Source organism: Eschrichtius robustus, chromosome 5 (assembly GCF_028021215.1).
Source record: "Eschrichtius robustus isolate mEscRob2 chromosome 5, mEscRob2.pri, whole genome shotgun sequence".
Lineage (NCBI taxonomy): Eukaryota > Metazoa > Chordata > Mammalia > Artiodactyla > Eschrichtiidae > Eschrichtius > Eschrichtius robustus.
In genome coordinates this window covers 66,839,291-66,857,296 of record NC_090828.1, presented here as the reverse complement: position 1 = coordinate 66,857,296, position 18,006 = coordinate 66,839,291, and the positions used below count along the sequence as shown (strand labels likewise).

Here is an 18,006-nt window from a genome sequence, read left to right as displayed (position 1 = left end):
ACTATGTCTAAAAAAGTTGATACATTTTGGTAAGCAAATGGTCAAATGCTCATATTTAATTTAATGTTTGTTAATTTGAAAATGTTTTTAAAAAACTGCTTAGCGAACCTTTCAAGGGAAAGCTCAGCTCATGTATGAAAAGCCTCATAAAAATGACTCCGGAGACCTTGGCTGCACATCCAGCGGTCAGATATTTCAATGCTCCGTTGCTCCCGTTCCTGCTACAGGTACATGTGACAGCGCTGCAGCGATGAGTGGAATTTTAAAGAGGAAGTTTGAAGAAGTTGACGGCTCCTCACCCTGCTCCTCTGTGCGGGAATCAGATGATGAAGTTTCCAGCAGTGAAAGTGCTGACAGTGGGGACAGCGTCAATCCATCCACTTCTAATCATTTTCCCCGTGAGTATGGAAACTATACCTGAAACTGACTGTCTGCTTCTACAGTGAAAATAACTGTATCATCTTGGTCATTTTTTAACTTTTATTACTAGTTTGTTTTTGTTTTTACAATTGAGCTAAAAACAAAACATGATTAATTAAAAATGAAATATTTCTGAGGCATCAGTGGGTTCCTTTATTTAGAATGCTTTTGGGAGTGGATTATTTGATAGTGTTAACCAACTGATTCAATGGAAAAAAATGCCATTTTATTATTATTACTTTTCAAAGGAAGCACCCTACTCCAACAGTAGATGGGGAAAGACAAGTCCAGGCCCAAAAAGATGTATCCTCCCATAGCTGAAATGATATTCTAGGAGAAAAAAAAAGTGGGGAGGATGTATTTGGCAGTGGAAGGTCTAGGTTCAGAGGGAAAGAGCATAGCCAACCATGCGTTAAGAAATGAGAAAACAGCAAGACTCTCCCAAGTGTGCAAGTGCAGTTTATACCTCTTTTCCACTCATCCCTTTATTCTCTTATCCTTAAGAATAATATTTAAAACCCACAAAGAAAAAAAAGGTGTATGCTTTCTCTTTTTCCTTTTTCTGCCACACTGTAACATCACCCCTTCCTGTCAGACAAGGTGAGGTTTGAAGGACCGACAGGAAGATTTTGTAAGGAAATACAATCTACAAGCTAAAGGAGACTGACTATTAATAGCTAAATAATCTTGAATTTATATTTACAACAGGAAGATTTTAATATATCATGATAGATAACTAGTCTTGGTTTTTTTATTTTTCAGTTAAGTAGCTGATTTTATTAATATGTGATTCCATAACATAAAATTTATTTTGGAAATGTGACAACGCAGAAAGCCAAGAGAATTAACCATATTTTTAAGAGGTAATAAGGAACTCAGTAAAACTATTGAACATGAAACAAACATATAAAATCGACAGCATTCCTTTAAGCAAGCAAAATTAATAGAAAATGTAATGAAAGGGCAACTACACTTACTATAACAGAAAAAATCATCAAATATTCAGGGACAAGGTTATTGTGTGATGTAGGTGATCTTCAAATACATTTACATATATCATTATGATGTGAAATGAGCTTGGGTTTGATTCAAAAGTAGGTATATGTTTACCTATTTGCCCTTAATGTTAAGGCCAAATATTAATTTCTTAATATTGCAAGAAATATTAAGATTAATATTGATCTTCTGTGAAGATCAAAGAGCAAGCGAGATAATACATATGAAGGAACTTTATAAAATGTCAAGTACTAAGCACATGTTATATTAAAAATTATTCTCATAGCTAACATTTACTGGGTACATGCTGTGATTCAGTAGTTTTATATACATTATTCCTACTCTTTATAGCAATCCTGGAAGTACCATTACCTTCAATTTACAGAGGAAATGACTGAGGATCAAAGAGGCTAAACATCTTGCCCAAGATCACACAGGATTAAAGCCTAGACATACATATATACACACACACATATATATATGTCCATATATTTATGTGTTCCACCCCATAGTCTTCACATTTTCCATTATCTCATTCTGCCCTTTAGTTATGTAATATTGGACATATCTTTAAAATGTGATTTATTGTGAGTTAGAAAAGAACACTGGAATTAATGAAGAGACAGGTTATGTTTCTGGATATAAAGGTAAATCTGTTAAAGCCTTCCACATTAATTTATGAATATAAAAGGATAATCTCAATAAAACCCTCAACTGGATTTTCTTAGAAGGTGATGGAATAATAAAAATCCATTTGGAAAAATAAGCTAATGAGAATAAAGGGATTTTTTTAAAAGAAGCCATAAATGTTGAAAAGCCACTCCAGATATCAAATAATAGCAGAAAATTACATAGTTTAACATTTTCAGTACCATGTTAGATCTCGGAAAATAGAGAAAAATCTCAACATAGTATAGATAAGAATTATATATATATATATATATATACACACACGCATATATGTATATGAATAGGGCATTATAAAACAATGGGAAAGAGGAGTATTTAATAAATGGTTTTGGTCTTAGAGTTTGAAAAAGAAAAATTTAGATATACATCTCACAACATTGCCAAAATACATTTCAGATAGATTAAGTAGACGAATATTTTTAAAGATCAAATCACGGGGGAAGTTTCATATTTGGTAGGATTGTTATCTGAGCGTTGAAGTAACATAAAAAAGTTACATTGCAAAATACTTAACATATTTATATAAAAATATTAAACATACCTGATCCCCAAAAAAACCCAAAGTGAAAGTAAAATAATCTATATTGGAAAAACAATTTTTGCTGTTAATATGGTAAAGCATTACTGTCTGAATAGTGAATAAAAAAACACATAAATTTTTATATAAATTAAGATACACACCCGCAAACATAATCTACATGATATGAAATATGATTAGCAAATATTTTGAAGCATTTAACACCAGTAGTAATAACAACACAGATTAAAATAATACTAATGAGATTTCATTAGTATGAAATCATGGAAATTTCATCTCCTTGAAATTAGTGTTCCTCCCTCCAACAGAAAATACTAATACTAAGTGCTGGTGAAGGTCGCAGTACAAATTTTGCATACATCCATATTGCTGTTGATGGCAATGAAATTTATAAAAGTGTCTGTTTAGCACTTTGGAAATATAAGAGCCATAATGATATTCATATCTATAAGTCTGTACTTCAGAGAATTTATCTGAAGGGGGAAACGTCAAAAACATGGGGGAAAATGCATAACTGAAAATGTTGGTTGTTGAGGGAAATAACAAAAACTGGGAACTGGGGCAGGGAAGAGGAAGGTAACATGTCTAAGAGTGGGAAATTGATGCATTAAGTTATGGTAGCTTATACAATTAATTAATTTACATGATAAGTATGAAGACAGGAGATAATGTTAAGAAAAGCAGAACACAAAATTGTACCTACACTGTCAGGGAAAGTCTCTGTATCATAATGGCAAAGAATGGTAAGGTGCTTTAAAAACTGAAAATGATTTGATTTGTTGAAGTATTAGAATGATAGATTAACTTTCGTATTTATTAATTTTTATTTCAGTTAATATTTATACATCCCACAACAAAGAAATTTTAAATTTAAACTAAAATGATAACTGTAGTTCTGATTGTGTTTATGTAAGCAAATGGCATGATCAGCTAAATCATGCAATACTTCAGCTAACTAGTAAAGGGTTTTTATGAGTTATGTCCAACAGATGTTATTTTTCCTGTTGAAGAAAACAGACATATTTTGTGATGCCCAAGAATTTATTGAAATTTTCAACTCATCATTTATTATCAGTGGTAGTTGGCAATGGTTAGTTTACGAAATTACTGATTTAACTTTATATTAAATGAAATCTGGAGGAGATTTTTCATGATTTTTAAAGATAATTAAATGATTGATTTAATAAAAAGTGCCTTTTTGATTTAATAGTCTGTTTAGTTCACCATATTCACATTATGGAGAAGGAGAAAAAGAAAAAGTGAGAGAAAAAAACCCCAAAAAATCAAAAAACAAAAATTCTCCCTCAAATATTTGCTGTATAAAAGATCTGAACGTGTTAACCAATGTAAAAGAAATAGTTTAAAAGATTTCTTGTTTCTAGAAATGTATTTCAGATTATTTGCTAGCCCCAAATTGATGCACAAATTTTTATAAAATGTTTTATTTATTTTTTCAGCTAAAGTACAGTGATCTTATCTGCATATGAATCTATGAACATACATTTTTAGAAATATTGTTATTGATGAATCTTATTTCTTTAATATATTTTTCTACTTTCAAGAATAAAAGTAGTTACCTTAGAGTAAAAATGGATTTTTGATGACTGTCAAATTTGTGTAGTATTAGGAAACCAAATTTAGCTTCACACTGAGATCTTTTAAGATAGTTATTTAAATCTCACTCATCATGAGCTCATCTTTCAAGTTTAAAATGTCAGATGCACTCAGTGCTTTATAAGCATTAACATATTGCATAACATAACATTTTGTTATCATTGCAAATATAGGAATTGATAAAACTGTGTGGTACAAGTCAGCAGCTATGGTAGTAGAAAATTCCATCTATTCTAAGCTTTCTATAAGCTATTCAACTTGCAGCACATCACATTATGATATTAAAAGCTTCAAAATATAAATCAGTAAAGGCATTATGGCTTTTACCTTGGACTTTTGAGTTTTGCTAGGCAACTAGCATACTTACCAGCAATGAACCAAGGTCATATCTTATACTTCCCTTGAGATAGAAGTAGCTGGATTCTGTATTGCTGTGGAACGCTTTGCTTCATCAAATCCCTGTGGCTCTATAGCCAATCAGGCTGTACTTGAGTGCTGTCAAAAGGAGAGCTACAGAGAAGCTGGAATGATTTTTTTTTTCTACCCTCTCAAGGTTCCTGGCACTTCACACGAGTAATGAGAAGCTGTATGATGAAAGGAACACATTTTTCCTGAAACAGAGTGTTTCTACAGATAAATATATAGTATTTAGGAGTGGAAATATCAAAAGGCAAAATGATAGGTATTCTAAATTGCACATGAAAACAGGTAGTGGATGTCTTATATAGGGATAAGTGTTTCTAATTTACACTTTCACATTCTTGGGTTCATTTGATATACTAAAATTGTTGTGTGATTAGGAGCCATTATTGTACCCACTTTATAAAAGTAGAAATTAACATTCAGAGATATATTATTAATTTATCCAGTGGCTGAGATTTTAATCTGTTTTCCTCCCTCCTTCCTTCCTTTCTTTCTTACTTCCCTCTCTTTTCTCTCTGAATACACAGGACATAAATACGCTGCCATGTGCACCCAAGTCACAGTCTTCCTCCAATGTCATTTCCCTTGCAATGAGTGCACATTTCATAGTGGGATTAGAGATAAAAAATCAAAAGAAATCAGATCTTGACATGAAATTTTGTAGTGGAAGTATGACCAAAACATATCTATTCTCTTTACCAAGCAGTTAAAATGCATTGAAAATCTAGATTCAGTTTTGACAAATATAGTGTATCTTATGTTACAGTCTCTGTGGTAGGTGCTTTCAGACATGTCAAAATGATAGACTGCAAGTAATAAATACAACTCAGAGATACAGTGACAGATCATGTCTACTCAGCATTGTGATATTAATTTGAGAACTTACTATAGCAAAGACAAACATAGCAATCTATCCCTAGGTCAATGATTTTTCAAACAATGGAGGAGTGTTAAGGCAGAAACTGAACATAGAAATTTTAGAGAAGTCTTTGAGCAGGACTTAGGACCACATGACCCTCAAAAGCTCCTTACTACCCTGTAATAATATGGTTCTAAGAACAAGGATCAAAATAACGTCTTAAGTTAGAGCAGACACCAAGTGGGAAAAGATAAGCAGCGTAGGTCAAGGCACCTCTGATAAGCTATTAATTTAAGACATCTCCAGACACTGACTCTCTGCAGCTGCTTATGTTGGAAAAGAACCAAATAGCCTGGCCTTGTGAGATCAGACCTGGAACCAGTTGCAGATCTATTATACTAGGTCATGTCCCTATCTGAACACCAGACATGGACCAGTTGAGTCATTAAGTATTAAGTTTAGTTTAGTGGAAATGTGAGAGTTTAAGTAGTTGGGACAATTACGAGTGGAGGAAATAGATACGAGTTAGTGGTCCATTTGGAAAATACTCACTTGAATGTACTATAAAAGCCGTTGACTGATACAGTGGAATTGTTTTCAGATCATTTCATCTGAGAGATCTGAGAGATCCAGTACGATAAATCAGAAATAGTCAACAATTGCTGCCTCCTCTGACCTTACTTAGACCATCCTTCAGGTTGAAATGTCTTCTACTCTGCCTCTCAATCTCTAACTATAAAGTTCTGTACCTGCTACAAGGCTCATATCAAATATTTCTTTCTCCATGAACACTTTACCATGTCTCTCATGGTACTCATCCTCTTTGCTTGAATCTCCCGGTATTTCACCAACATTCAAAACCTTTGGCAATGGTTTTCTAACTTCTTTCCATCCCAGTATTGCCCACCAAACCATGATGTCAGTAGCCATGTGATGGCTCATTGAACCATTAGCCTCATGTTTCCTTGACCACCTCTATTCTGGAGTCTTCCATTCCATTCACGTCCTTTACCTCCACTCCATATAGCTGCTTACGTCCACAGCTTCACCCAGGATAGTTCTATAAACTAGTACAGCTCTATCACCGAAATACCAAATTTCAGTGTTCCAAACTCAGACCATAACCTGTTTTCCTTCCACTTCCTTTCTCCCCCTACCCACTTTTTTTTTTACCGCATCCTGTTTTCCCCCAACATAGCACCCACGTCTTGTCCTTACATATCTTTCCACTCTACCCTTCACATTCGCTCCATTATTTCAGCTTTTTATTTTTTAATTTTTTTTGGAGACTTGGACTCTTAACCATTTTCCTCCCATATCCTTCACTCCATATTTCCTTTTTATTCGAAACATCCAAACACTTTAAGGAAGTTTTGGAGAAAATGACGAAACTGTATGTTTTCAAACTCAGCTGCCTGTTACTGACACAAAACACCCTCCTAAGGTTCCCACGGTCGTTTTCTCTTCTATCTCAAAGAGCGGAGTCTGAGTCATCAGACTCATCAAGTGCCTCCACCTCCTACCTCATATTCAACAGATCACCTTGCCTTCACTGTGAATGCTACCTTCCTGTTTGTCCTCATCTGCATGTCCTTACATTCTATCTTTAAGCACGGCCGTCAAAATGAGTTTTAAAAGAATGAGTGTAAGCTCATCAAAGGCAGGAACTCAGTCTTTGTATGCCTAGTATCTAGTAGGCACTTAATAAATATTGGATAACAGATTGAACTGAAGAGTCAGGTTTATATATATGTATACAACATACGTGTGTGTGTGTATATATGTGTGTGTGTGTGTGTGTATATATATATATATATACTGTTGAGTGAAATACACAAGTTGCAAATAAGACAGTACTTACATAATTAAAACACACAGACAACACTCTATTTTATGGAAGTAAAAATATACATAGGAAGGGCTGATACACAACAATGTGAGGATTGGTTCCTCTAGAGAGAAAGGATATAAGTAGGGGTGGTGGCTGCTTTAGCTGTACTTTCTCACTTTCACTTAGATTTTAAAAGGAGCAATCTAAAATAAGTACGCAAAATATTAACATCCATTAAATATGGGTAGTAAGTACATGTTACGTCTGGAAGTTTCAAATATTTTATAATTTTTAGCAAGCTTTACATATCTTTCACTTGGGATAAAAGTCTACGGATCACCCCACTATCCCCATCCCCATTATATTCTTTCTCAGCACTCTTTTTTTTCTTTCATAGCACATACCACAATTTGCAATTATTTTATAGTGTATTTGTTTACTTTGTGTATCTGTTTTGTTTACCACTGTATTCCTAATAGGGAAAGGCAAAAGAGCCCTGCAGCACATTAGAAACTTCCAGGCCAAATTTGGTCGTTAAGTAGAACTAAATTTAATATATACATTCAGAGCCTTCCTCTTGTCCACAATGATAGCCAAGTGACGTTGTCAAATTTTTTCCTGAAATCCTTTCACATACCTTCATTGCCTATGTCCTAAAATGTAGGGAGCCATCTCTTCCCCAGGTGTCAGGCTCCAGGCTGCACAGTGATATCTAGAAAAATCACCATTGAAATTTGCTTCTTGTACTTATAAAATACACTATACACTGTTATACTGTATATACAGTAAATCCCACATAACATTTTTGTCTCTTCTGTGGTGTTAATATAGAACATTGTTTCTTTATTTGATTATCAGTGAAGTAGCTGCTTGTGTTTGGGAGCTATTGTAAAAAGAAAAATATTTAGGTTTGCTATGGCTTTGCTTTCCCTAGTGCATCAGGTGAATTTGTGAGAATGAGACTCTACTGCAAATTCCTTCAATTTGTTGTAACTGAAAAAGCCACAACCGAGGAGCCAGAAGATCCTCAGTCTAGTTTTAGTTGTTACAAGTAGCTCTGACCGTGATTATATCATGTTTTTTCATTTGCAAAATGTGAAAATAGATTGATTTTAAGGTATTTTAAATTGCATAAGATTCAGGTAATCCTTCTTCCCTCCAAATATAATATGCCTCTGATAGTCTTTTTCACCTGAGTTATTTATAGTATTGTATTTGAGGACATCTTTGTGTTTTCAGTGTTTATGCTTGTGTACTATTAGTGTACCCATATATTCAAGTCCAATCGAATATCCCATCTGGTGCTTTTAGTTTGTAGATTCCACCCTCCAAAAAGAAGACAATCATGTGAGTTATTTTAATTGATGACATTTTGGGCTGTCTTGATTAAACAGATAATGCACTCAAAGAATAGTACATTAGAACTGTAAAAAAGACAGTTTCATAAGGACTGAGTAAAATTAAGTGATGACGGTTGGAATAAGGAGTTGTGTATGTTGTTCTGTTGACAGTGAAATGTTGGAGAGTAAATAGAATATTCATGTACTTACGATTTTAAAAATTATCTTCAAAGCTGTCTTTATCTGAAATGTATAAGTGAACACTCCAGAACATCTCATTACCACAAAGGAATATTCTAACTAAAAATTTCTAAAGAAAGATGCAAAAGAATGATGCATTGGAAGGAATGTTTTATCTGGAATATGTTTAAAATGCATAGTCATTTGAAGCCATGGAATGTTATTTATAAAACTAAATATCTACATTTGTCTCATTTATGTGCTAATTGTGTTTTAATATTGGTAGGGTCAACCCTACTTGTCAACAGAATGTACAGGCATTTAAGCAGTATATTTTAAGAGGCTTTTCTGTCCTAAAATATCTTCTACCACATGATTGGAATTCCCACCATTAATGTTATCGCTTTGGGATGATTCCTTTGGAATGTCTGTTAAAATCCACATATAGGTGGCCTATCTAGTCTATCTAGTAGCTAAAAATGTAATGTCTATACTCAAATTGCTTATATTCTCATCAAAGATTGTCTGCTCGGGGGCAAGTAATGTAATATCTCTGATGTTTAGTTTCCTCATCTATAAATACCAATAAAAAATAGTACCTACATTATAAGTTTAATGGTGGCTTAAATGGGCGATATAGGCAAAATGCTTTACATTGTACTTGATATTTAGTAAGTGCCCAAGAAGTGTTAGCTGTGATGATGATAATGGTTCCAATGAGGGACAACACAAATTTTATTAACAGTTATTTTGGAAAACTACCTATGCAGAGAATAGCTCTCCAGAGGAAAGCAGACATATGATAGCTGTGGTTTTGGTAGGCTGGGAGAGAAGTCTGGAAAAGATCTAGATTAGAGATGCAAATCCAAATATCTTCAGAACCAGGCAAGTCATAGAACTGTGAGAAAGCATCCAGGTGTATGACATGAAGGTATGGCGGATCTAGAGTATACCTCCCTAAAAGGAGTTAGACTTAATGGTAACAATAATAACAATAAACCTGTCTAATCCAATGAAATTCTTCTTGAGGCTGTATTCAGTTTACTAACTACCTGTTTGCTACTCCTGGCCTAGGCATTGGAACATTATTCAGAGGATGTCATGAGATTCAACACAACAGCTATGGAAGTAAGAATTTTCAAAGTATACTCTCCACTCTTGCTGGCATTAGTCCTAAAAAGTCATAAGGGTTCAGAATAATAGTCATAGCAGTACTAACTGCCATTTATTGAACGTTCATTAAACATTCAGTGCGAGGGACTGCACTTACATTTTATGTATGTTATCTTAATTAGCATAACCTATGAAGCATCTGATGCTGATTTTAAGTAGCTGCCCAGAATCACAAAGCTAATATGTAGTGAGGCCAGCTTTTAGTCTTTATGTCAGTGTGACTCTGGTACCTGTACTTCTGTATTATTATATCATATTGTTTCCCATAATTATTGTTGAAAACAGCATTAACAGACTTTCTCATTCGAGCATCACTTCTCAGACTTCTGAAAACATCTCCTAACTGTTTAGGAAATATAGTATAATCTCCTGCTAATTAATAAAATAACACATAGATTCCATTTCAAATGAGAGACACTCAGTAAATATTACATGGGTTGGGTTCAAAGTAAATAAGCTATATTGGCTGACTAACTCTTTCCTTTGTGTTTAAATTGCAGGGCAGATAGTCAGAATTTTGTCCTCTTAGGTTTTTCTGAAGCTGAAGCACTTAGTCTTTTTCTGAATGGCATTTTCTTTTTAGAGTAAAAGGAACAGGGAAGAAGAGTTGCTGATATTGTTATGACTGAGGGTATAAGGCTGGGCATTGTGGCACCTCCCAGCCAGGCCCACTTCCCCGCAGGAAGTGCTTCAGAGCTGCAGAGAAGAGGGTGTCTTGTCAGCTGCCTCCCCTTTGATTGACCACATCAGGCTTTAAAAATATCTATGAGCTCATTAGCATCAGCCCTTTGCAGAGCTCTCTCGTAGACCATCTTAATGGAAACGTGAGAGCTTTTATGAGTGCACTCTAAGATAGGATTTATGGGAAATAGTCACAGCAGGTGTTTGATGTCTTTTGGACTTATTCTCCCGAATTCTAGGTACCATCAGAACATCAAGAGAGTGTGACTTTTGTGTAAATACCAGGACAGAGAAATAAGTGTTGGCACAGGTATTTCTGGAAATTTTTCTATAACATTTATCAAGGACAATTTACTAGAAGAAATGGATAGTAACTTGAGGCTTAAAAGTCAGAGAGGGAAGGAAGGAGGGGAGAGGAAGGGAGGGAGAAAGAAGATAATGCAGTCGATTGCACTGCAAATGTATACATATATACTCAGAATATGGGATTAGGAAAGGAAAAGGGTAGTAAGCAGGAAAAGCATCATAGGCTGGAGGCGTGTGCTTGGCTCAGGCCCGCAGCACAGACAGCAAACAAGTAATAAGTAAGAATATGCATTTAGCATGCAGTTAGCATCTCTTAAAGTTTCCAGTTAAGAAGCAGAATCCATTGCAACCTCGCAAGAAGGGTGGGTTTCCTTTCAAATGGTAAAAGAAATGTGAGATTTAAAAAAAATGATGTTTACTGCTATACTTTACATGCATTAATACTTTTAATGCCTATTACTTTTAATCCTAATTTTTCACATGAAGGAACTGGAGGTCAGAGAAGGTTAGTGACTTTTTTCAGGGTCCTATTTTTAATAAGTGGCAGAACCACATTCAGACCCTGGCCAGCTTCCTTCCAGTGCCTGCACTCTTAGCCATGCACCTTTCCCTTTCTACGGAAGCCTCAAAGGACCTGCTCAATGAAATCTTTTCCTTCTCTGATTCGCTTCTTAATCTAGGCTTGAATTTAACCCTTGCAGAAATCTATGTGGGTGTGATTTAATTGTCTAAGTATAAAATAAAATCATTAATTCAAGAAAGTCTTCATTGTACAGCTTTTATTAGTATTGCCTAAAAAGTAAAAACATTTATAATTTATCGTATATGCCCTTGCTTTTAATAAAGACTACCTTTATACTGTCTACGTAATACTTAAAAAACCACAGGATGCTTGCCAAAATATTAAATACAAATTTGCCACATGCAAAGATTTTTTAAATATTATTTTTGTGGTTATTCTTGGTAATCATTTAGTTCTCCAATTTTCAAAATGGTGTTTTGTATAGAGTAGCAAAATCTATTACCTTAGAATTCTTGAATAATAGAACTATGCATGTGTAAAGGAGTGTATGTCAGAGTACTATATAACCTGCATTCATTTGTGCAAAGTTTTGAGGACATATGGGTGAAACTATTGCTTGTAACTGTTAACCAAACTTTCAGAAACAGAGACCTGATTGAAATAAAGAGGAATTTATTTGGGGTTTGTTAAGACTGCAGTCTGGGAGACAACAGATTTAAGAAGCACTTGAATTGTGTTTGCTAGGACTACAAAACGGGGGAGGCTACAAGTTTCCGTAAGTTGTCTGTCAATAATTAGGATTGGAGCTGGCAAGAACTAAGGGTGCTTGTTAAGCAAGGATTGATTTGGGGTCTGAAATGATGACATAGTTGCAAAGGTGGAGGTGGGACTTTGAAACTACAAGGTTGCAGCTAGCAGCTGCTAGCAGATATTGTTTTGAAAATGGCTGGTGGTGTCCTTCAGTTTGAGACAGTTTAGAGAAAATTCAAGTTCTCAGTGATGCAGGAATGTGTCTGAAACCACATCTACAATGGTAACCCGGCTCCATTTTGGATGCCTGAGTCATAGTTACTCCATTTTGATGTTTAAATAATCTTAAAAATGTCACCATAATCATCAAAACAGTGAAATTCTAACAATACTGTTTTACACTGTTTTGATGGTTATCATAAGAGCTGTTTTGCTTTTGCTTGTATGTTTATTTTGTACTTTGAGTTATTCCCATAAATATTATATTGAAATAAAATTATATTTACTTGCCAGCCATGGTGGCGTTATTTACTCCACAGAAATTGGCAAATACCACACATCAGGGCTATCCATTTATTGTTTTGTAGATTGTGCAATGGAAAAGCGATGGACAAAATGTGAAAAATGCAAATTAAAATTATATCATTTCTGTACCTTTTACATTGTGAATAAGCTGAATAAATATTCTTCTAGTCAGCAAAAATTATTATTCTACTTAGGAGAGAAGTCATTCATGTCATTGATGAATGAGTGAAGTTTCAGCATGCTTTTGATATTTCATTTTCCTTTTACCCATTTACTTAAATGAAAATGTCAATCAGTATTCATATCTAACTACACTCATCTATCAATTGCACCCAGAAGTTGGTGATAGATACAAAAATTAGGCAAAAGTCAATTAATAATTGATTCTGTGACAATCAATTGATTAAATAGAATTACAATAAAGAATATTTATATTTTATTATTTGTAAATCATGGGCTATGCATTCTTTATATAAATAAATGTATTTTTGTGGAGAGCCAGTTGTTAACTACTTGGTTAGCTCTATGATTATTGTTAAACCCAGCAGTTTTTGTGCATCTAAAAATTTTTTTGCACTTTTCCTTTATCCTTTTGAATGCCCTGAGTATAAAATGTTAGTATTTCTTAACTGAGAAAATGGTATTTTGTTAATTTTCATAAATATTGACTCATTACAAATTCTTTTTATTATTTAAATTTTTTTTAATTTTTTTATTTTTTATTTTACAAATTCTTTTTTTTTTTAAACATCTTTATTGAAGTATAATTGCCTTACAATGGTGTGTTAGCTTCTGCTTTATAACAAAGTGAATCAGTTATACACGTACAGTATGTTCCCATATCTCTTCCCTCTTGCATCTCCCTCCCTCCCACCCTCCCCATCCCACCCCTCTAGGTGGTCACAAAGCACCGAGCTGATCTCCCTGTGCTATGTGGCTGCTTCCCACTAGCTATCTATTTTACATTTGGTAGTGTATATATGTCCATGACACTCTCTTACCCTGTCACATCTCACCCCACCCCCTCCCCATATCCTCAAGTCCATTCTCTAGTAGGTCTGTGTCTTTATTCCCATCTTGCCGCTAGGTTCTTCATAGCTTTTTTTTTTTTCTTCCTTACATTCCGTATATATGTGTTAGCATACTGTATTTGTTTTTCTCTTTCTGACTTACTTCACTCTGTATGACAGACTCTAACTCCATCCACCTCATTACAAATACCTCCATTTCATTTCTTTTTATGGCTGAGTAATATTCCATTGTATATATGTGCCACATCTTCTTTATCCATTCATCTGTCGATGGACATTTAGGTTGCTTCCATGTCCTGGCTATTGTAAATAGAGCTGCAATGAACATTTTGGTACATGACTCTTTCTGAACTATGGTTTTCTCAGGGTATATGCCCAGTAGTGGGATTGCTGGGTCGTATGGTAGTTCTATTTGTAGTTTTTTCAGGAACCTCCATACTGTTCTCCATAGTGGCTGTATCAATTTACATTCCCACCAACAGTGCAAGAGTGTTCCCTTTCCTCCACACCCTCTCCAGCATTTATTGTTTCTAGATTTTTTGATGATGGCCATTCTGATCGGTGTGAGATGATATCTCATTGTAGTTTTGATTTGCATTTCTCTAATGACTAATGATGTTGAGCATTCTTTCATGTGTCTGTTGGCAATCTGTATATCTTCTTTGGAGAAATGTCTATTTAGGTCTTCTGCCCATTTTTGGGTTGGGTTGTTGGTTTTTTTGTTATTGAGCTGCATGAGCTGCTTGTAAATCTTGGAGATTAATCCTTTGTCAGTTGCTTCATTTGCAAATATTTTCTCCCATTCTGAGGGTTGTCTTTTGGTCTTGTTTATGGTTTCCTTTGCTGTGCAAAAGCTTTTAAGTTTCATTAGGTCCCATTTGTTTATTTGTGTTCTTATTTCCATTTCTCTGGGAGCTGGGTCAAAAAGAATCTTGCTGTGATGTATGTCATAGAGTGTTCTGCCTATGTTTTCCTCTAAGAGTTTGATAGTGTCTGCCCTTACATTTAGGTCTTTAATCCATTTTGAGTTTATTTTTGTGCATGGTGTCAGGGAGTGTTCTAATTTCATACTTTTACATGTATCTTACAAATTCTTAAAACTGTAAGAAATAGAGGGGAAAGCCACTCATTACACTAAAATGAAAAAATAATATGGGTGATAATTTATAGATATTTAAATATTAAAAAAAAATAATCCGGCTTTTCTCTTATGTTTCTCAACCATTTCAGGTCTTTTTATGCTGTAAGCTTTTGTCTGATTTGTGGTCAGTTAGCTCAGTTAGAATGTGAGTGTGAATATCAGGCACAATTCCAGACTGACAACTGCATCAGCTTCCTTCTCAGTGGAGGCACTGACACAGGCTACCCCCAATTCTGATCAGATAGCTACACTGTCTGTTCTCCAATTCTACAGAAATGGGCTAGAGGACAAATGAATGAAAATGTTCCACAGCAACAGAAAAACACAGTTCAAAGCGTGCGGTGCTCAATGATCTTTGTACACAGATCATAGTCACATATGATATACCAACAAAAATGTTCCATCTGTGAGTTTTCAACACAGTGGTGACAGGTCATTTGCTATGCTATCTTTAAGCAGATGCTTGAAAAACTAAGAGTGTCTTTTTTCCCCTCTTGGAAATTGAAGTGTGTTATCTTATTAACATAGCTCTTATTGTCATCAGTGTTAGCGAATATTTACTAACACACAAACAGTTCTTTCCTTTAATTGCACTCTGAAATTCACAAAGTTAGGTACCTTTGTTATTTAGGGGCAATAGCAGCAGAAAGACAGTATGAACCAAGAACTAAACAAATTGACATTTACACAGATTACACCATTTCATATAATTGTGAAGCCAGCATCAGGACATGTTTGCTATCCATTCACCTCCTTCCCCTGTCTACAACCCATGCAGAGAAAATTATATATGTGGAAGGATTATGGAGTGCTAGATATAATAGCCTTCACAGGGATGGGAAATGCTCTGAGGTTAATTATAAAAGGTTTATTAGGAGACCCAAATTTTGAGTTGGGCTTAAAGAATGATTTGGTAATGTGTTAGAGGTGGAAAAAGAAGTATATAGTAGGATTATGGTAGATTATCCTTATGAATGTTGTTATTTATGTGGTATGAGTTTGGGAGGCTGTTCAAAAGTGCTGTAATATGTTAGGAACACATTCCTTTTCATTTAGACCCACCCTTCACATTCTTTCTTTGGGGATGGTTAATATCAGGGCTTTAACGCCATAAAGCTGTCAATCACAGCCAGCGTAGTGAGTGACGTGGTTTCTAATAGAAGGTTTGTGGGGCCCCAGTAGTGTTCTACGTATCTGAATTAAAGAAGAGCACCCATGAAATCAAGCAAAAGAGCAACAAAAAGAGAACTAGAGCCAAAGCTCTTCTAATTTATAATTTTACCTAAAATTATTCCTAAAAGAATGCAGAGCAGATGAGGGATTGTAGGAAAATCCCCTCTTCTGTGTCCTAATTTCCCACTTACTGAGTTGTGAAGTGAAAAATTACAAGGTATTTTTTTTCTACTTACCTAAACTCCTTTCAAGTCAGATTCACACAATCTGAAGATTACAACTGACCCTTTTGGCTACCACAAAATATTTCATTACATTAGGAGTGAGCTTAGGGAGTAAAGAGTGCTTCTTGGTGAGTTAGTTGGTTGGGGCCACATGTGATTTTCCCCCCATAGTGTACCTCATAGCTGCTGGCAAAATCAAGAAAGTGTCAAAAACACTGAGAGAACATATCTTTTAAAAACCATATGATCATCTCAATAGATGCAGAAAAAGCTTTTGACAAAATTCAACACCCATTTATGACAAAAACTCTCCAGAAAGTGGGCATAGAGGGAACCTACCTCAACATAATAAAGGCCATATAAGACAAACCCACAGCAAACATCATTCTCAATGGTGAAAAACTGAAAACATTTCCTCTAAGATCAGGAAAAAGACAAGGATGTCCACTCTCGCCACTATTATTCAACATAGTTTTGGAAGTCCTAGCCGTGGCAGTCAGAGAAGAAAAAGAAATAAAAGGGATCCAAATTGGAAAAGAAGTAAAACTGTCACTGTTTGCAGATGACATGATACTATACATAGAAAATCCTAAAGATGCCACCAGAAAACTATTAGAGTTAATCAATGGATTTGGTAAAGTTTCAGGATACTAAATTAATGCACAGAAATCTCTTGCATTCCTATACACTAACAACGAAAGATCAGAAAGAGAAATTAAGGAAACAATCCCATTTACCATTGCAACAAAAAGAATGAAATACCTAGGAATAAACCTACCTAAGGAGGCAAAAGACCTGTACTGAGAAAACTATATGATACTGATGAAAGAAATCAAAGATGACACAACAGATGGAGAGATATACCATGTTCTTGGATTGGAAGAATCAATATTGTGAAAATGACTATACTACCCAAAGTAATCTACAGATTCAGTGCAATCCCTATCAAATTACCAATGGCATTTTTCACAGAATTAGAAGAAGAAAAATGTTTTAATTTGTATGGAAACACAAAAGACCCTGAATAGCCAAAGCAATCTTGAGACAGAAAAATAGAGCTGAAGGAATCAGGCTCCCTGACTTCAGACTATACTACAAAGCTGCAGTAGTCAAGAGAGTATGGTACTGGCACAAAAACAGAAATATAGATCAATGGAACAGGATAAAAAGCCCAGAGATAAACCCACACACCTATGGTCACCTAATCTATGACAAAGGAGGCAAGAATATACAATGGAGAAAAGACAGTCTCTTCAATAAGTGGTGCTGGGAAAACTGGACAGCTACATGTAAAAGAATGAAATTAGAACACTCCCTAACACCATACACAAAAATAAACTCAAAATGGATTCGAGACCTAAATTTAAGACCGGACAGTATAAAACTCTTAGAGGAAAACATAGGAAGAACACTGTTTGACATAAATCACAGCAAGATCTTTTTTGACCCACCTCCCAGAGTAATGAAAATAAAAAGAAAAATAAACAAATGGGACCTAATTAAACTTAAAAGCTTTTGCACAGCAAAGGAAACCATAGACAAGACGAAAAGACAACCCTCAGAATGGGAGAAAATATTTGCAAACAAA

The 18,006-nt window shown here is 34.8% G+C and overlaps 1 protein-coding gene across 1 annotated transcript in view; it reads left to right on the top strand.

Annotated features, from left to right (window-relative positions):
- Positions 1-235: 235 nt before the first annotated feature.
- Positions 236-18,006, top strand: part of CSRNP3 (cysteine and serine rich nuclear protein 3) — a 70,764-nt gene continuing 52,993 nt past the window's right edge. The window contains exon 1 of the mRNA XM_068543958.1: positions 236-398. Coding sequence (XP_068400059.1) covers positions 251-398 — 148 coding nt within the window. The 5' untranslated portion in view covers positions 236-250. The remainder of the gene's footprint in view (positions 399-18,006) is intronic.